The 21,240-nt window shown below is 44.4% G+C and overlaps 1 protein-coding gene across 1 annotated transcript; it reads left to right on the plus strand.

Annotated features, from left to right (window-relative positions):
* The first annotated feature begins 1,507 nt into the window (after nt 1-1,507).
* On the plus strand, nt 1,508-21,240 carry ARMT1 (acidic residue methyltransferase 1). Its single transcript, XM_056853660.1, has 5 exons — nt 1,508-1,560; nt 4,886-4,991; nt 7,080-7,315; nt 15,375-15,540; nt 20,437-21,240. Exons 1-5 carry the CDS (start codon nt 1,508-1,510, stop codon nt 21,199-21,201), a joined length of 1,326 nt encoding a protein of 441 aa, XP_056709638.1. The 3' UTR covers nt 21,202-21,240.

The following is a 21,240-nucleotide window of genomic DNA, read 5'->3' on the forward strand; positions in this document are numbered from 1 at the left end:
AAAGCTCATACCCTACCGGAATATATTTATGTTAGTCTTTAAGGTGCTACTGGACTCTTGCCCTTTTCTACTGATGCAGTAACCAGGGGTTCGGGGAGGGGAGAGAGACCCGAACCGTTATTTCAAAAAAACAGTTTATTTGCAGCTGCTGACTCAGAGGCCCTAATGGGCAGAAATCTCGGAGTCCCGACTGTACTGAGGGAGAGGTATTTATCCAAATTCAAGATATGACAACCCATCAACATTCAGGGTAAAGCTGATAGCACTACAGACATAGAGGCGGCAGTGTAGTAACAGTTTCACCCAGTTCTTGTTATGGTTCACTGTAACCCTCCGTGACTCTTGCCCCAATTCCTAGCACACAGAGACACCCTGCCCAGCAACAAGCTATTCCCTTGCTGTCCTAATACATTTGTGTGTGTGCTAAGTGCCGTCAAGTCGCTTCCGACTCATGGCGACCCTATGAATGAAAGTCCTCCAAAAGTAGAAAAGTAACAGGTAGGGGATTTTAACATGTCATTTGTTGTCTCCAATCTCAGCCTCAGACAAAGCTTTAGTCTTACCCCATTTTTGATCTTAATTTAGTTCATGGATTTCTATCATTACTATCTCCGCTATATTTACTAAACTTAACTTTATAATAAAAACAATTGGTCCTTAGTTAACAAACTTGTGCTCTCCTTTCTTGTGTGTGTGTTAAGTGCCGTCAAGGCGCCTCCGACCCATGGCGGCCCTATGAATGAAAGGCCTCCAAACTGTCCTATCTTTGACAGCCCTGCTCAGATCCTGCAAATTGAAGGCCGTGGCTTCCTTTATTGAGTCAATCCATCTCTTGTTGGGTCTTCCTCTTTTCCTGCTGCCCTCAACTTTTCCTAGCATGACTGTCTTTTCCAGTGACTTGTGTCGTCTCATGACGTGACCAAAATACGACAGCCTCAGTTGAGTCCTTTTAGCTTCTCGGGTCAGTTCAGGCTTGATTCGATCTAGAACCCACTGATTTGTTTTTTTTTTTTTAATACATTTTGCAGAAAGGAAAAGAGATTATTACAAATTGCTAAATCAGTGGATCTTCCATAGTCAGGGGGAGTCTACCTTGCTGTCTCACTACTGAGAGCGAGAGAGCGAGCAACACCGGTTCTGGCCCCTCCCCCCGCCGGAGTCTTTCACCGACCTGGCTCTGCTACGAGGGGAGGGGGCGGGGCGGGAGAAACGGCCGCCCGCTCCGAGGCGACGGGATCAAAAGCCGATCGTCCAACGGCTCTTCAACCGCCGTCCACCACGTGACGCCCTCGGCCCGCCTCCTTTAGCCCCGCCCCCGAGCGCCTTTGGCTCATCACCCTCACCCTTTCCCGCGTGACCTCACACTGCTTCCCCAGATCGGGCGACGCCCCGGATGTCTCGCGCGGCCTCGCGCGAACCCCGGCGGCCGACCAATCAGAACGGGCCCGGCGCGGGGTCCGCGTCACCCCTGCGGCGCGGAGGGGAGGGCGGGGCCGTCGTGAGGGCAATGGCGGCGCCGGCGGAAGCGCTGCCGGTCTCGCTCGCGGGCAAGTTTAAGGGGTGCGTTCCGCGCCGCCCCCCCCCACCCCCACGGCTGTGGGGGATAGACGCGGGAGAAGGGTCAAGAAGGAGGAGGGGGGGCTAGAAGTTCACATGGGGAGCTGCTAGGGCCTCCTCAAAGTCCCCTCTTCGTTCCCTTCTTCTCCTCCGTCTGCTGACAGGGAAAGGCAGAAAGCGGAAGGCCGTAACAGACACGGAAAAGAAATAAGAAAAAAAGAACGGAACCGTTCCGGTTCCGTTCTTTTTTTCTTATTTCTTTTCCGTGTCTGTTACGGCCTTCCGCTTTCTGTCCCGAGTGTATTACGGGCTCACAGCTGCCCTCAGCCACAGTCGCCATAGCTGCCGGGGGGGGGGAGGGGAGGGGAGGGGAGGGGATGGGGACAATTTAAGGCGCTAACCTTGTACGAAGGCTTGATCTACTGCTGCCGGGGAAAGAGTCGCGGAGGTGTTGGGCTTGCAGGCTTCAGGAGAGGGGCGCCCCTTGCATGCCCAGATCTTCCCGCAACAACAACAACAAAAATTCCAGTCCAGCCCGTCTGTGCAAATGTGCTGCTTTTCTAGTTGCGGGGATTGGGGATTTTGTTGTGTTTCTTCTCAATGTTGTGTTTTGTTGTGTTTCTTCTCAATGTAAGAAATTCAAAAAAAGAATGGGACACCCCACTAATAATCGGGTGTGGCGTCGTTTCTTGTGTCTCCTCAGAGCTCTTAATGTCTCGTTCTGATGCATGTGCAGGCTGTTGGAAATGCAATGTCTAGTGCACAAAGATTGATTAAAGGGGGAAAAAATTCAGTCCAGCCCGTCTGTGCAAATGTGCTGCTCTTCTAGTAGCGGGGATTGGGGATTTTGTTGTGTTTCTTCTCAATGTAAGAAATCTTTTAAAAAATGGGACACCCCACTAATAATCGGGTGTGGCGTCGTTTCTTGTGTCTCCTCAGAGCTCTAATGTCTCGTTCTGATGCATGTGCAGGCTGTTGGAAATGCAATGTCTAGTGCACAAAGATTGATTAAAGAAAAAAAATTCAGTCCAGCCCATCTGTGCAAATGTGCTGCTTTTCTAGTTGCGGGGATTGGGGATTTTGTTGTGTTTCTTCTCAATGTTGTGTTTTGTTGTGTTTCTTCTCAATGTAAGAAATTCAAAAAAAGAATGGGACACCCCACTAATAATCGGGTGTGGCGTCGTTTCTTGTGTCTCCTCAGAGCTCTAATGTCTCGTTCTGATGCATGTGCAGGCTGTTGGAAATGCAATGTCTAGTGCACAAAGATTGATTAAAGGGGGAAAAAATTCAGTCCAGCCCGTCTGTGCAAATGTGCTGCTCTTCTAGTAGCGGGGATTGGGGATTTTGTTGTGTTTCTTCTCAATGTAAGAAATCTTTTAAAAAATGGGACACCCCACTAATAATCGGGTGTGGCGTCGTGTATTGTGTCTCCTCAGAGCTCTAATGTCTCGTTCTGATGCATGTGCAGGCTGTTGGAAATGCAATGTCTAGTGCAAAAGATTGATTAAAGGGGAAAAAAATTCAGTCCAGCCCGTCTGTGCAAATGTGCTGCTCTTCTAGTAGCGGGGATTGGGGATTTTGTTGTGTTTCTTCTCAATGTAAGAAATCTTTTAAAAAATGGGACACCCCACTAATAATCGGGTGTGGCGTCGTGTATTGTGTCTCCTCAGAGCTCTAATGTCTCGTTCTGATGCATGTGCAGGCTGTTGGAAATGCAATGTCTAGTGCACAAAGATTGATTAAAGGGGGAAAAAATTCAGTCCAGCCCGTCTGTGCAAATGTGCTGCTCTTCTAGTAGCGGGGATTGGGGATTTTGTTGTGTTTCTTCTCAATGTTGTGTTTTGTTTTGTTGTGTTTTGTTGTGTTTCTTCTCAATGTAAGAAACTTTAAAAAAAAATGGGACACCCCACTAATAATCGGGTGTGGCGTCGTGTATTGTGTCTCCTCAGAGCTCTGATGTCTCGTTCTGATGCATGTGCAGGCTGTTGGAAATGCAATGTCTAGTGCACAAAGATTGATTAAAGGGGGAAAAAATTCAGTCCAGCCCGTCTGTGCAAATGTGCTGCTCTTCTAGTAGCGGGGATTGGGGATTTTGTTGTGTTTCTTCTCAATGTAAGAAACTTTAAAAAAAAATGGGACACCCTACTAATAATCGGGTGTGGCGTCGTTTCTTGTGTCTCCTCAGAGCTCTAATGTCTCGTTCTGATGCATGTGCAGGCTGTTGGAAATACAATGTCTAGTGCACAAAGATTGATTAAAGGGGGAAAAAATTCAGTCCAGCCCGTCTGTGCAAATGTGCTGCTTTTCTAGTTGCGGGGATTGGGGATTTTGTTGTGTTTCTTCTCAATGTAAGAAACTTAAAAAAAAATGGGACACCCCACTAATAATCGGGTGTGGCGTCGTTTCTTGTGTCTCCTCAGAGCTCTAATGTCTCGTTCTGATGCATGTGCAGGCTGTTGGAAATGCAATGTCTAGTGCACAAAGATTGATTAAAGAAAGGAAGATCAGCAGGGGGCAGCAAGTGTGAGAGTTGGATAGATAGAAAGGTTGTGATCCTTCTCCCTTCTCTTCCTGTGTTCTTGTTTGTTCCCATAATGCGCCCCTCCTCTTCCTTCTTGTTACAGTGAAAGAGAGGAGCAACGGGCCACATGTTGCCCTGTTAGTTATGGACCCTAGTTAGAAATAAGCCTGTCTCTCAGTCGTTTACCAAGTCGGTGGTTTCTGAATAAACTCATGTTTAGTCCTTAATCAGACTCAGGATCATTCTTAAGAAAAACTCCATTTCCTTTACAGGCTGTGCTCCTAAACATGTTTTCTGAGGGCTAACAGTCCAATGCTAAAACATGGTTACCCCTTCTTAAGTCTGCAGAATTCAGTGAGTGTAGAAGCATGTAACTGCTTAGGCTTGTACTGTATCATTGAGTATACTTGGACTCATAAGTAAACACAATCAAGATTGGACTGCAGATAGTAGATGGGTGGAGTGCCCAAAGGTTAGAACTGGCAAAACATTTTTTAAAGAGATAATGTAATTACACCATTGCATATAGCTAGTGTATATTCTGCTCCAGGCAGAGTATCATAAGTGGTGGCATTGGTAAATGTAACAGTCCAGTTCTGTGTTACGTAAATGTGCATTCCAATGCAATTTTGGTTTTGCAAGCAAAAGTTCTACACATGGAAATCTCCTCTCCAATCTGAGAAGTCAAAGTGAATATCTTTTCTAAACCCAGAATATCATTGTTTTATAGATTTCAGATGTCTGGTAACTATTCCGACTATTGAGTAAAACAGCTGTTAACAATAGATGTTGTTTTGTTCATCACAGGTCCTTTGCATATGATACAATTAAAGACAGGCTACCTCAAATCCTGACCAAAGTTATTGATACTCTGCATCGACATAGAAATAAATTCTTTGAAGAACATGGGGAAGTAAGAAACTTTTATCTTTGATCCCTTTCATTCTTAAAGTCTATTAGTTGATCTACATACTTAGGAAACCTTCCTCTGTGTTCATTCTATTCCAAGTATATTTGTATAGTGACCTCCTTCCTTAAGTGCCAATGTGGTCTCTTTGCTCTCTTTTTGGTAAGCTGTCTTGTCCTCCCATTTTCTCTTACGATGTTTTGTTTCTCTGTACTGAATTATTAATGAGTTTTTTCTTTCGCCATTTCCTTCGTTTTCTCAAAGATATTCAGTGCAGTGCTCTGAACACTAGGCATTATTTCAGACAATAGCAGAGACAGTGTTTGAAGTCGCTACTGTGGATTATGATGGAATGCTTTGTTTATAACACAGAATTCCAAACTATGCTATTAGAAAGTTAAAATGCTGTGGGAAGTATAGGCCTACCAAAAGAGAGCCATGTATTATAACACTGTGCTGGGAATAAAATACTTTGAAATTTTTTTGAACGGTTATCAGAGCAGGATTTGAAAGGCATTTGAAGGGTTGGAAAATAGGAGAAGAGAGCAAAAGGCCTTCCTCGGCTTATGATCTGCAGGAAGAAATATTTGCAGCTGATATCCAGATGTTCCTTATTTCAGTATATATCAGAAACATCTTCAGCTGCACTGAACCTATTAGTCCTTGTTGCTTGTAGATGGATTTCATAACTGATATTGAGCTTATAGAGGAACAATGTAACTTATTCTAGCAAATACCTTCACTAGGAATGGAGAGGCAATGGAATATTTCAGGGTTCTATAGTAATACTGAAAACCCATTGCATTGTTCCCACACAACTCTAATACACCTCCAAATTGAAATGGAGAAGCATTTCTCATTGTATGCCCTCTAAAGGCCTGGCAGGACTCATTCCCAGGTGAAAATGTACTCTCTTTGATGCTCCCATTACTATTATGCTCGTTTAAATGTCATTGTCCTTCCCATATTTTCAGCTGGCATAACCAACAGAATCATGGTGGAAGTGACGTGACAAGATTCATATTCTACAAATAAGCATTTAAGATTGTTGGATCCAGTGGAAGGAAAACTACCTTTTATTTTGCGCTTTGCAAGCTTATGAGGAAACTGATAGATTTACTACTGTGTTTTTTTAATTTGATTTGATTTATAGCCCACCCTCAATCCCCATAAAATAAAAACATATACAATGAAAACATAAATAATAAATGACATAAATATATAATAAAATCAATCCTACTTCTGCTTCAATTAAAATAATACAATTCACATAGCTAAATACAGATGGCGCCAAACATCAACCCATGGCCTGCAGGACCAGTGGTGGGCTGGAGGGCAGCCAGGAACTCCGATATAAATCATTGATGACATAAACAGAAAAATTATATTAAGGTTAGGGAGGCCAGCACTGATATTAAACCATTGCTGCCCTCAGCTATAAAACTGGTGGAATATGTCCATCTTGCAGGCCCTGTGGAACTCCCTAAGGTCCCACAGAAGAGACATCCACCAGACGGGCCAGGGACCACCAGTAGATTGTTATTTGTAGACCTCTCTGGGGAGTGTACCAGGAGAGGCAGTCCCACAGATATGATGGTCCCAGACTATGTAAGGCTTTAAAGGTAATAACCAGCACCTTGACCTGATCCTGTGCTCCACCTGGAGCCAGTGCAGTTGGCATAGCACTAGTTGGATATGAACCCATCGCGGGTCCCTGTAAGGACTCGTGCCACGGCATTTTGCACCAGCTGGAGCTTCCAGATCAGTCTCAAGGGCAGCCCTATGTAGAGTGAGGTTGTTCCTTGTACCCTGAACTATTTTTACTTACTTAGCTTGGGTTACAGCATTATCTACAGGAAATTGGTTCTCTAGGAATTCAGTTTAATTCAAAGATGATTGGCTGTCACAGTTGCTATGATGAGAGTTATGGGATCTAGACTGTGTACTTTTGAAGTGAATTCTTGACAATCTGACTCCTACTTAGCTGTTGAGATACATAAAAGGATATTGTGTATCTAATATGGTTATTGAAAACGTATTTTTGTAAACAAATACATATTAGGATTGGAAAATTTATTTCCCTTTTTATTTTAGAAAGGTGTTGAAGCAGAAAAGAAAGCTATAGCCTATCTCTCCAAGTTGCGTAATGAGCTGCAGACAGACAAGCTGTTGATTGCTTTGAATGATTACCTGCCTGATACTGCTCTGTGGAACCAGTACCTAGAATATCAGCGGAATTTATCATATGGACCACCAAGCTGGTTTAAATCGCCTTGGTTATATGTAGAATGCTACATGTATCGTAGAATTCATGAGGCAGTAGTTCAAAAGTAAGTACATGTGATGTGTCAACTTTTTTATGGCTTCCATTTGTTGGATGAAGGAATTGGGAGAAAGAATTCAGACTTAAAGTAAAGCAGAACTCATTTTTGAGTGCCAGCCATATTCCTTTCTTCACTACCTCTACACTGAATCTGGATTATATGTCCTGCAAATTTTGAAGTAGTTTGGAGCTTTTTCATATTTTGCTGTTTCTGTGATAGGTTTTGAATCTGCAAGATGAACACATTTTACTTTCATTTACAGCTTAATTCATTTCTGACATTCCACTTTCCAATAGGTGTAAAATATTTTCACAATTTTTCATTTCATTCAAAAGGGCCAAACGAAGCCTTCATTTGAAAAATATCTAAATATTAGGTACAGTTTCCTAAGCATATGTATTATTTATTAATGTATATAGCATGTAATCTTCCTAGAGATGTAACATTTCCAATATTTTTAAACTATGGGGTAAGAAACTGTCTCCTCCCCTTTTTAGAAAAAAATATGAAAAAAGGGCATTAAGGGTGCATTCCTGAGGGAGAGCCAAAGCTCCTTAGGAGTCGGCATGACCTGCGCCGGTGCAAGTACCCACTTATCCCATGATAAAAGGCACTTCTGCTGGCATGGAGAGCATTTATGCCAGCGCCTGGGCAGCATGGAGCTGTGCCGGCCTCCCCTACTAGCTACGCCACTCTGGGAACTGAATCCTGGAAGAGACAGCAAACGCCAGTTGGCGGGGGGGCATTCCCAGTGCGGAGCTGCCTTTAGGCCCCTTCCTTACCCCTTTCAGCCCAGGAACGTGTCTTGGTGTGGCGGTGTGGCTACGCCACCTTTTTTGGTGGCATAGCCCTGCTGAAGTCAATGGGGCTTTTTTGCCCTTTTTCTGTTTTATCAATTTTTAAATTAGGTTTTTATTCTCTGCGGTGGCCGGGAAGCTCTTCAGCAGCAGTGTGGCTGTGCCGCTCCCAGCTGCTGCAAAAAAAACCTCCCCCCAGGAATGGGCTGCTCATATTACATATATTTAATCTCAATTCTAAGCCTGTTTTTCTACTTAAATAACATGAAATGCACCATTCATAACTTAACATATAAAGTTATATTAATGGGCATATTTATGGAATTTAAATGTATAAATGAATTATTACCAATAAACTAATAGCATTTCAAAATTCCAAGAATATTTTAGATTACAAAAATTGGCAAAAATCGGCTGCATTTTTAGAAAATCCATAAGCTGTTAGAAATGAATTCATACAAAAAGAATAATTATAGCCATATACATTCTCTTTTTTCGTTTATTTTTTATTTGTGAACTAGACATGTTTGCTCTCTATATTGGTTCTGCTCTCTATATTGGTTCTGCTTATGTACTGTTGCATTTTAATAAACAAATGGTTTAAAAAGTATAAATTGCTTAGTTTTCTACAAGCTAAGTGGCAAATGCAGTAAGTCCCTGACTTATGGATGGTACTACAAATGCAGCAGAGACCAGGAAGTGAGTTGCATTTTTCAGAATTGGGAATAAGGGGAGGGTTGATGAAATACTAAGGAAGGGGGACGGCAGGAGCTTGGGAGGGTCGGAGTGAAGGGAGGCATAGATCAGAGGTTCCCACCCTTTTCAGTGTGGCTTCCCACAAGTCCAAATTTACTTGGTATGGTGACCCATCCAAGGCTGACCCAAGTTTTTTTGGTGCCCTAGGCAAACGTGAGCTTGGCATCCATCTAGTTCAGCATTCCGTTTTCTACAGTGGCTAACCAGATGTTTTTGAGAAACCAACAAACACCACACAAAGGGCACAGCTACCCCCACTATGAACCCCAGGCAAGTGGCATTATTTCCGACATACACGGGTTACATTCCAGCCTTTGGCCATCCTCTGCTTCTCCATTATGCCCTCTAATCCCTCCTAAGAATCTCACTGTAGTAACCATCAGGACACATTTCACTTGATCAACATGCACATGCAGTGAAGAAAAAATACCAACTAACGTATGACACGGAAGACCCTCTTTCCAGGGTCAGATCTTTGTTTCCAAAATACAAACGAGAACAATGGAAATGGCAGGGGGCTGGCCTACAACCCATTAGAGAGGGCTGGTCCACAATCCACTTTTGGGTCCTGACCCACAGGTTAGGAAACTCTGCCATAGGTGACGTTGAATTGGCCATCTTTCCCCCTTTTAAGTGTTTTTTTGTTAGTTGCTCCAGATCCTGAAAGAATAATTAAATTTTTAAAATCCTTGAAATACTTCAGCTTGAAATATGTTAAAGACCACCCCCTTTCCCAAAGTGTGATCTGTGCTGTATATCCTTAGACTTTGCTAATGAAACACATTTCCTATAAACAAGGTAGCACCAGGATTCAAAGAAAACAAAATACAATTTCCTATTCTACAACACTATGGATTCAATAGACTTCCTTGAGCTAATGTGAAACCTAACCTGACCATCCCCCATTACATATAGCTTTATGGGAAAATGTGTTCCAATTTCCAAACACCAGACTGACAACAAACTTCTAAAACACAGCTTGTTCATGTGTTAGGGATTACTCACAAAACCTTCAATTAGTATCTACCCCTCCTGAATTATTGTCGGAGGTTGATTACATGGAAGAGTGTATTCAGGAGACTTTTGTTGACCTATCCAATCAAGATCAACAATGGATTATGGATAGACTGGACTGCCTGAAGGAGGAATTAGCAAAACAAAGATCACAAAAACAGTCATTTACCTCACGGCAACAAGAAACAATGGACACGAAGTGGGACTCCCTTTCAAGAGCGGGATCAGTGCAGTCCTCAAGAGGCCATAATGTGGGAACGATAGAGATGCACCCAGCCCTATCACCGAATAGTGATGCTGAGATAAATAATCTGCAATGCCCTAATAATGGCTGTGTTTGTTCAGAACACAACAGGGCCCTAAATACAATATCTGAACTAGACTGACTAAATTTTAATACTAAAAAAAGGTGTAGAATTCAGGGTCAAGTTTGTCACTTTATATCTTGGAACATTGCTGGCTGGGGAAGCAAAAGCAGGGATCCTGACTTGCTAAACTTTTTGAAGGGTTTTGATATTATTTTTTTACAGGAGACCTGGTCTCTTACTAATATTTCTTATTATGGCTTTACTTCATATGCCCTCCCAGCTCATAAAACTAATATCAAGGGCCGCCCTAAAGCAGGCCTGTGTTGTTTGGTTAATAACTCCTGTAAATTTAAAGTTAGGCAACTAGATACTTGTCCCCCTTTCGCTCAGGCATTTCTCTTACCCACCAAGGAACTGTCAATTATATTAGTTAATATTTATATTCCCCCTTTTATTGACAGTACTGCATCCTCATCAGTTTGGAACACAATAAATGCCTATCTGAACAAACTTTTAGATTCAAGACCTGAAGCTGCCCTTTTACTTGCCGGGGATTTTATCGCCAGGTTGGGCCATAATAACATGCAGTTAATTAATTTTATGAAATGGGATGCTGAAGATTTCATACCATTCCCATTTTTAGCCCCTAGGTCATCAAAAGACTCTGTTATAAATCAGACTGGTCATCATTTGGTGGAACTTTGTGTGAATTTTAATCTATGTATACTGAATGGTTTTTTACAATATGATCCCTTTGGCCAGTACACTTATATCTCCCCACGCGGTTGTAGTGTTGTTGATTTTGCAGTCCATTCAGCTGACCTAAGTGATCACATTGTCAATTATGTAGTTGGCAATCGATCAGAAAGTGATCATCTACCCTTTCTCCTGACTTTTAAGACTAGTTGTGAACCTGCCAAGCCCTTTTTGTTGAACCAGGATCAGGATCACACTGTCAGCAAGTATAAGAGGATTAAATGGTCTCCATCTACTGCGACCCAAATTCAGCAATGGATACATAGTGATACTGGGCAGCAGTTATTTAATGAACTACTAAATGCTGAAACCCCAATGGTGGCATTGTCAATATATAACAATATTGTTGACAGACTTGCTCAACCAATTAGTCATAGGTCCTCTAAATGCCTAAATAGCACCTGGTTTGATGTTGAATGCCTTGCTGCAAAGAAAGAGCTTCGCCATCTGTTTAAGTTGATGCGTTCAGGCCTGTTACCTTGGGTCCCTTCAGTGTACTGCGAAAAGAGAAAGGGGTACCAAATTTTGCTAGCTGGAAAAAATGCTTTTGCTATGGAGAAATGGTCGCAGTTATTCCAAGCATTTAATAGTAAAAATAGCAAAGCTTTCTGGTCACTAATTTCAGGACTTAATTATTCAGTTGGCGGCAACTCTGCAAGTTTAATTCATGCTCAGGAATGGTTTTTGCACTATTCTAATGTTTTTAATGTGAAGTCCCCAGGAGTTTCTATCAGAGAATCTTTTATAGCCCCTGATGTACCAGAATGGCCTCCTGTCACCTGTGACGAGATGAGAGAACATATTATTAGCTTAAAATTGGGCAAAGCCCCGGGACCCGATGGTATTCTTGCAGAGCTCCTAAGGAGTAATTCCGATTGGTGGCCCCCGCCACTCGCACACCTCTTCACGCTTATAGACAAATTTGGTATCCTCCCAGATTCGTGGCTGAATTCTATCATAATACCATTGTTTAAGAAAGGTGATCCCAGTAAACCAGAAAATTACAGACCAATTAGTCTTTTGTCTATTATAGGAAAGCTCTATGCCAAGCATCTCAAGAAATTATCTGAATGGATGGCCCTTCATAATCTCCCAGGGAAAGAGCAAATTGGATTTTTACCTAACCATTCTACAACAAAACATTGCATAGTTCTTGCATTTTTGGCAGAAAAATATCTTAAGTTCCCTAGAGGAAAGTTATATGTTGCTTTTATCGACCTTCAAAGAGCGTTTGACACAGTCGATAGACAGATTTTATGGGAGAAACTATGCCATATGGGCCTTGACCAACGCCTTTTGTTTTTATTACGTAACCTCCATACATCCAATACCTGTCAAGTTAGCCTTTTAACCCAAAAAATCCCGGTGACAAAGAACGTAAAGCAAGGCTGTGTACTGGCACCATCCTTATTTAATTTATTTATTTCAGATCTCCCTGCTTTTTTAGCTAATACTGATGGTCATGCACCTAAGCTAAGCTCTGAGAAAGTCCCTATTTTGTTATATGCGGATGACGCAGCAGTCCTATCCCTTTCAAAGATGGGTCTTAAACGTTTATTAGCTTCTTTTATCCTATTCTGTAAACGGAATTCTCTATCTATTAATTTTGATAAGACCAAGATCCTGATCTTTTCTAAGACTTGGAAGCAATCAGTTTGGAAAATTGAGGGAAGAGAAATCGAACAAGTGAAAACGTTCAAATATTTGGGGGTCTCTTTTCATTATAATTTAAAATGGATTGCACACCGTAATCAGTCCCTAACCTTGGCCAAAAATAAGATGGCTGCAATAATTCGTTTTTACTATAAGAAGGGTAACCATTTTGTTCCGGCCGCCTTACAGATTTTCCAAGCCACTGTGATTCCGCAACTTTTGTATGGAATCCCAGTTTGGATCCAGGGTTTTAATAAAGAAGTGGAGCGTCTCAGGGCAGTTTTTTTGAGACGCATCCTTGGCGTCACAAACTCTGTTTGTTATTTCTCTCTGTGCGCTGAGCTGGGACTGCACACGATAGAATCTGGTGCTTGGATCACTACTATCAAATACTGGTTACGCTCTCATTTTCGATCCCCCCCAAGTAGTTTATTGGCAGCTTTACATACTGACTCAACTGTTTCTAGATGGTCTCGGCTTATCTTAAATAGGATCAGATCACTCGGGATTGATCTTGATTCCTTGTCCAATTCCAGTGAATTATATATTTTTAGGTCAATCCAAAAAAGGATATGGGACAGTGATTCCCAAATAATAAAAGCCGGTGCTGAAGGTATCTGCTCCCCTCGTTTTTTAGGCCTTTCTTATCAAACAAACTCTATGGCCCAGTATTTTTTTAACTTAACTATACCCTCTCACCGTAGAGCATTTTTGTTGGCCAGATTTAATATATTCCCTTCAGCTGTTGTTAGTGGTAGATACAAGGGAATACCACGCGAAGCAAGATATTGTAGGTGTCAATTCAAAGAACCTGACACAATACAACATATTCTCTTGTACTGTCCACTTTTCACACAGCTTTGATGCAGCTTAATTAGCTCCCTTCCTCAATTTACTATTGCAATGACCACTGGAAACATAGCCCATTTATTGGATGACAAAAGCTTTGAAGTTACCACTCAAGTAGCTGAGTTCCTGGCCAAGGTCCTAAAGGAGGGAGAAAGAAGGAGGGGAACCCTCATTTAATTGTTTATTATAATATTTACCGATGAACTGTGTATTTATTCTTTTTTAGATCTATATCTAGCTGCTTTACATGTTTGTTTTGTTACCGTTAATGCCAATAAAGGTTCTGTTTTCTGTTTTCTGTGTTAGGGATTACTGTATATGTGATACTGAAACAACAAAGAGTTGCATTTCATTCTTTCTTAGTGCATGCCTCTCATTCCAAAAGAGACATCTTTTTCACAGGAGCTTTTTCTACACACAATTTCCCCATTTTTCATTAGCTTTTTTAAAAAAATCGTCAGGTTCCCCCATCCCAGGCCTTCCCATCTATAAACCTGCCTATACAGTGCCTAAGGACTTCAGTTTCTGGGATACAAATTGTACATAAATCCCTTTCATCTTATATGAAATAAGGCAGTTATTTAGTTTATTAGGGAGGGAATGAAAAATGCTTTTTCTGCTATTCCTGAAACCATTTCTGAGTTCTTTCAATTATGATTTATTTTACCGATTTCTGTTCATTTTTCTGTGTAGCCTGTGCTATGTAGCCTGTCATGTAAAATGTCAACATTAACAGAATGTGTGAATTGTCCAGTAATGTAAGATTAACAAAGATCTTCATATGTTAAGGATATTTGATTACTAGTGTTTTCTACTTTTTTACTTTACACAGGACATTACGGAACAAATGTTACCTTAGCTGGCCTCCTTCCCCACCTAGCCCATCTGTCCTACTTTATTCCCCAACTTTCCTTGCTCTAGATATCCCTGTTGTTTTTCCTTACTCCCCTCCTTTGACCAGCTTACCGGACAGTACCAGGTTAAGGGCGCCATCTAGACTCTGGGATTTTTTAATAGAGTGGAGGGTTTTAGTATAATTTTAAGTAAATTATATGAAATAGGTTTTAAATACTGAATTTGATGTTAACTGCATTGAGCCTGACCTCGATCAGGAAGGGCGGGATACAAATCAAATCAGTAAAACTTAACTGTTGATTTAAATATTGACTTTAGATGTTGATGCTCCACTTTTCTTCCCAAAGGGAACCAAATTGACTTATATAATAATTCTCCCCTTCATTTTATGTTTACAACAGCCATCCTGTGAGGTAGGGTTGTCTGAGTGCCTCGGCCCAGCTCACGTAATGAGTGATGAGTAATGGCAGAGTGGAGATTTGAACCTGGGCCTCCCAGGTCCTAGTCCACCACTCTAACTACTACACTTTGCTGAGAGTGCCATTCTAAGCAGAGTTACACACTTCTAAGTCCATTAACATCAATAAGGTTAGAAGGGTGTAACTCTGATAGCACTGTGAATTGTACAGTGTGGGGGTTTTGCCAATTTTTTATTATTAGGTAAATGTAAACTCTTGAGTTACGCACTCCTCAAGAAATGATCACAAGAAGGGAAAATTATAACAGCACACTGAGGAGATAGTTTAAAATATGTTAAGCTGTAGGAGAAAAGGATTTGAGAACAAATGAACGTGTTCTCAAACTCCTTCCCAACACTTCATTAGTTAAAACATGATGCCCAATATAAAACTGTGGCTAAAAACACCATCTTGTATTCTCCATGGCACTCTTTACTTTGTTTCATGACATCATAGTATGCATTTCCCTTTCCCTGCCAATAATGTGGAGGTGAGAGAGAGAAATGTACAGCATAATGACTTCTAGAAGTGCTGTAAATGATCCTCTGAGTGAGGAGGAGAACCTGATATAGGAGTGCAGTTTTCAGTAATAGTGATATATTTGTTTCTTTCTCTTTAGTCCTCTTATCAGTGATTTTGATGTATTTAATGAAGAAAAGGTACATGGTTTCTTCGAATCTCAGCAAGCTATTATAATTTTAACTACATACCTCCAAGAACTGCTGAAAAATATATCAGACCTAGATGAAAAACGTCTTCAGGAGGAATTTTTTATGCTTTTGCAGGTAAAATTGATACTGTTAAAGTTGAAACGTATTACAAATATGCTGTAATTAAGCTTTCACAGATGAGCTACTGGTGCTGTTGTTCATATCAGGATTTCAGAATGGTTCAAAAACTTTCACATCATCAGAATAACTTCAAGTGATGTGAAAACATGTTGAGCACTTCCTTTAAAGCGTTCGGCCATGGGTTCCTGCAAGATTTCTGTGACTCTAGCAAACTGTGATAGAATTCTCACAATATTAGTGGGGCTCAGGAGAAATGTACAATCAGAAGCCAAAAATGATATGAGACCTGCTTTGGAACTTATTAAAGCTTTTCTATGTATACAATCTGATTAACACACATGTCAGTCTGTAGCATATTCTTCATATTTATACTATATTTGCCATGATCTCCTAGTTCCGCGTTGGCGAACGTATGGCATGCGTGTCGGAGCCGGCACGCGGAGCCCTCTCTGTGGGCATGCGGGGAGCCATCGCGTCTGCCTGCGCTGGCGCCCTCCCTCTCCTTGCACCTGGGGCAAGCCCCTCCCTCTCTCTCAGATGAGCTGCTGCGGCAGCTCAGCTGTTTGTCGGGGCCGCTGGCCTCTCTGGCTGTGCCCCGCCCATCTCCACCTTGGACGGAGCACCTTGCCACGCCCCTCCCTTTCACTCAGTTGAGCTGCGGCGGCCACGAGGAGGATTCACACCTGGGCCCTGGGGGGGGGGCGGAGGGAGGGGCTGAGACGGGCCAGGCTGGGGGGAGGGGGCGCTCCGGGGACCTTCGCCCCGCCCTCCGCATAACCCAGGCCTCCTTTGGAGGGGTGTCTGCTCTAAGGGGATTTTGGCTTTTTCGGGGGGGAAGGAGGAGGGGAGCGGTCACAAAACGGCTGCCTCGGAAGACGGTGGCGGCCGCGTGTGGGGGGTGGGGCTCGGGGGGTCTGGCCCGGGCCACGTGCGGCGACCCTGATGGCAGCGGGTCATCCGCAGCGGGGGGGGGGGGGGCGGCTCGTTTGGCTTCTTAGTTTAAGCCGCGTGTTAGTTGCCTTGGATTGAACTTAGAAGGGTACAGATTGGGGAGGGGCACAGAGTACACAGAGAGAGATGCTGCACGTTTGGTAGTCCATCCTGCACCTGGGACCTTCTGCATGCCAAACATGATCCACAGCCCCTGCCAAGGAGATGCTCTCCCCCTGATCCACAGCCCCTGCCAAGGAGATGCTCTCCCCCTGATCCACAGCCCCTGCCAAGGAGATGCTCTCCCCCTGATCCACAGCCCCTGCCAAGGAGATGCTCTCCCCCTGATCCACAGCCCCTGCCAAGGAGATGCTCTCCCCCTGATCCACAGCCCCTGTCAAGGAGATGCTCTCCCCCTGATCCACAGCCCCTGTCAAGGAGATGCTCTCCCCCTGATCCACATCCCCTCCCAAGCAGATGCTCTCCCCCTGATCCACAGCCCCTGCCAAGCAGATGCTCTCCCCCTGATCCACAGCCCCTGCCAAGCAGATGCTCTCCCCCTGATCCACAGCCCCTCCCAAGCAGATGGTCTCCCTCGATCCACAGCCCCTCCCAAGCAGATGGTCTCCCTCGATCCACAGCCCCTCCCAAGGAGATGCTCTCCCTCTGATCCATAGTCCCTGCCAAGGAGATGCTCTCCCCCTGATCCACAGCCCCTGCCAAGGAGATGCTCTCCCCCTGATCCACAGCCCCTCCCAATCATATGCTCTCCCTCTGATCCACAGCCCCTGCCAAGCAGATGCTCTCCCTCTGATTCACAGCCCCTCCCAATCATATGCTCTCCCTCTGATCCACAACCCCTGCCAAGCAGATGCTCTCCCTCTGATCCACAGCCCCTCCCAAGCAGATGCTCTCCCCCTGATCCACAGCCCCTGCCAAGCAGATGCTCTCCCCCTGATCCACAGCCCCTGCCAAGGAGATGCTCTCCCCCTGATCCACAGCCCCTGCCAAGGAGATGCTCTCCCCCTGATCCACAGCCCCTCCCAAGTAGATGCTCTCCCCCTGATCCACAGCCCCTCCCAAGGAGATGCTCTCCCTCTGATCCTCAGCCCTTCCCAAGGAGATGCTCTCCCTCTGATCCACAGCCCCTCCCAATCAGATGCTCTCCCCCTGATTCACAGCCCCTGCCAAGCAGATGCTCTCCCTCTGATCCACAGCCCCTCCCAATCATATGCTCTCCCCCTGATTCACAGCCCCTCCCAAGGAGATGCTCTCCCCCTGATCCACAGCCCCTCCCAAGGAGATGCTCTCCCTCTGATCCTCAGCCCTTCCCAAGGAGATGCTCTCCCTCTGATCCACAGCCCCTCCCAATCAGATGCTCTCCCTCTGATCCACAGCCCCTGCCAAGCAGATGCTCTCCCTCTGATCCACAGCCCTTCCCAATCATATGCTCTCCCTCTGATCCACAGCCCCTGCCAAGCAGATGCTCTCCCTCTGATCCACAGCCCCTGCCAAGCAGATGCTCTCCCTCTGATCCACAGCCCCTGCCAAGGAGATGCTCTCCCCCTGATCCACAGCCCCTGCCAAGGAGATGCTCTCCCCTGATCCTCAGCCCCTGCCAAGGAGATGCTCTCCCCTGATCCTCAGCCCCTGCCAAGGAGATGCTCTCCCCCTGATCCACAGCCCCTCCCAAGGAGATGCTCTCCCTCTGATCCTCAGCCCTTCCCAAGGAGATGCTCTCCCTCTGATCCACAGCCCCTGCCAAGCAGATGCTCTCCCTCTGATTCACAGCCCCTGTCAAGCAGATGCTCTCCCTCTGATCCACAGCCCCTGCCAAGGAGATGCTCTCCCCCTGATCCATAGCCCCTGCCAAGGAGATGCTCTCCCCCTGATCCACAGCCCCTGCCAAGCAGATGCTCTCCTCCTGATTCACAGCCCCTGCCAAGCAGATGCTCTCCCCCGATCCACAGCCCCTCCCAAGCAGATGCTCTCCCTCGATCCACAGCCCCTGCCAAGCAGATGCTCTCCCTCGATCCACAGCCCCTCCCAAGCAGATGCTCTCCCTCTGATCCACAGCCCCTCCCAAGCAGATGCTCTCCCTCTGATCCATAGCCCCTGCCAATGAGATGCTCTCCCTCTGATCCATAGCCCCTGCCAAGGAGATGCTCTCCCCCTGATCCACAGCCCCTGCCGCTCTCCCCCTGATCCATAGCCCCTGCCAAGGAGATGCTCTCCCCCTGATCCACAGTTTCAAGCCGGAGGTTCCCCACCCCTGAAATAGATATTGGTCCCGATGCAGACCTGTTCTCTCCAGGATCAGAGGAGCCAGGCCCATTATGTTAGGTGCTGTGGAGCACAGGCAGGATGAATGCTTCAGTCTTGCTTGCTTGGGGGCTTTCTGGAGGCATCTGGTTGGCCACTGTGTGAACAGACTGCCGGACTGGATGGGCCTTGGCCTGATCCAGCAGGGCCGTTCTTATGTTCTTATGTTTCAATGCTGTGATGGAGACTTTTTTGTCACAAGACATAAGACCAGAAAAAGTGGTTTCAATTACTAGTGATGGGGCACCTTCTATGGTGGGGGAAACATCTGGTTTCATACAGTTCTTTGTTAAAGAAACAAAACATCAAGTCATTCAGTTCCATTGTATTATACATCAAGAAGCTCTTTGTGCCAGGGACAGCAGCAAAAAATTTGACGATGTCCTCAAAGATGTCACAAAAATGGTGAATTACATCATGGCCCGTGCTCTGAATTGTCGACAGTTTCAAGCACTTCTTGAGGAGGTTCAGGCACAGTATACTTGTTTACTTACGTACAAGAATGTCCGGTGGCTGAGCAGAGGACGAGTCCTGGAGAGATGCATGCCAAATGCGAACTTTTCCTTTCAATAAAAAGTTGTTTGTATCATTGAAAGCTTTGTTATTGTGTTTTTCTTTTAAGGCAAAATATGTGAATGTATGAGTTGTTTTTTCTAAACTAAAACCTCAGTATTCAGGTTAAATTGCCATGTTGGCACTTGGCGATAAATAAGTGGGTTTTGGGTTGCAGTTTGGGCACTCGGTCTCTAAAAGGTTCGCCATCACTATCCTAGTTCCTAGTTTTCATTTTTAAAAAGCAAGTATCTAGTCCAGCAGTACTCACTCTGTGGCTCATGGAGAGCTGCAATCATAGTTGCCACCAGCCAAAAGAGCCACATCTACTTCCATCCCTGGGATGGGGCCTGCATCCCTGGAATTTATTTATTTATTATATTTATAGCCCACCCTCATTCCCAGCAAGCTGGGCTATGAGCGGAATGCTCATAGCTTACCTGTTCCTTTGGCAGCAGCTGTTTCAGGGTGGGAATCACCTGCCAACCACAAGTCCCTCTGGGCAAGGGCCTGGCCCACTTTCCTGAAACATGGGGCAGGTGCCACATTGAAAAATGGTGCTCCAAAGAGCCATGGGTAGCTCCTGAGCCACTGAGTATCACTGCTTTAGTTGGTGGGGTAAAATGAGCCATTTCTCAATATAAAGCAGAGCCACAGTCCAAGAGAAGCATGTTTCAGCATATATATCTTTAGCTGGACTGGGGCAAGGAAGAAGACTGGATTCAGTGCTCCTTCCCTGCCAGTCAACTGTTTGGTGGGATTGTGTGTGTGTAAAGTGCCGTCAAGTCGCAGCCGACTTATGGCGATCCCTTTTGGGGTTTTCATGGCAAGAGACTAACTGAGGTGGTTTGCCAGTGCCTTCCTCTGCACAGCAACCCTGGTATTCCTTGGTGGTCTCCCATCCAAATACTAACCAGGGCTGACCCTGCTTAACTTCTGAGATGTGACGAGATCAGGCTAGCCTGGGATTACAGCTGTAAAAAAATGCTTTTGGATCAGGACTTAAATGTGTTTGGTGTACACCAGATTGATGAAATGCCTGGCTTTGGTATCACAAAGCTTAACGTGTCCTTTTCTCTCTTTTAGGTTTCACTCTGGGGCAATAAGTGTGACTTGTCAATTTCAGGCGGTAAAGATAATTCTCAGAAGTCAGATCCCTTGCAATCTCTGGAAGAGCTAAAATCTTTTATTTTGGTGGATCATATGGAAAAGATTTGGTCATTGCTTATAAATGAGAAGAAAAAGAATTCATGGACCACTACTAGAATTGACATAGTCCTGGATAATGCTGGATTTGAGCTTACTGCTGATCTTGTACTAGCTGACTTTTTGGTATCATCAAAGCTAGCTACTGAAATTCATTTTCATGGAAAAAGTATTCCGTGGTATGTTTCGGATACTACAAATCGTGACTTCAGTTGGACTATTAAACAAATGCAGTCAGCTAATCACAAGTGGATGTCTAAGTGTGGCATGGGCTGGGAGGAAAAAATGAAAAATGGTATTTGGGTTTATCATGATCATTTTTTCTGGACTTTGCCGCATGAATTTTCGAACATGGCTGAGGTTGCTCCTGATTTGTATGCTGAGTTGCAGAAAGCAAATTTAATTCTTTTTAAAGGTGATCTGAACTATAGGAAGTTAACAGGTGACCGAAAATGGGACTTCACAGTGCCATTCCATCAAGCCTTGAACAATTTTCATCCTGCCCCCCTCTGCAGCTTGAGAACATTAAAATCTGATGTTCAGGTTGGATTGAAACCTGGGCAAGGTGAACATCTTATGAATATAGAACCTGAATGGATGATAATTGGGAAATATGGTGTAGTACAGTTTGATTCTGCTTCATGATTGGCTTAAATGATTTGAAGGATAACGCTGTGCTAAATG

This window comes from Euleptes europaea, chromosome 7 (genome assembly GCF_029931775.1).
Source record: "Euleptes europaea isolate rEulEur1 chromosome 7, rEulEur1.hap1, whole genome shotgun sequence".
NCBI lineage: Eukaryota > Metazoa > Chordata > Lepidosauria > Squamata > Sphaerodactylidae > Euleptes > Euleptes europaea.

What these genes read in the sequence shown, in the direction of transcription:
- ARMT1 (XM_056853660.1), top strand. Translation starts at nt 1,508, where the DNA reads ATGGCGGCGCCGGCGGAAGCGCTGCCGGTCTCGCTCGCGGGCAAGTTT. An exon ending in TCTTTGAAGAACATGGGGAA is followed by an intron (nt 4,992 to 7,079) that starts GTAAGAAACTTT and finishes TTTTTATTTTAG; the next exon opens with AAAGGTGTTGAAGCAGAAAA. An exon ending in AATTTTTTATGCTTTTGCAG is followed by an intron (nt 15,541 to 20,436) that starts GTAAAATTGATA and finishes TCTCTCTTTTAG; the next exon opens with GTTTCACTCTGGGGCAATAA.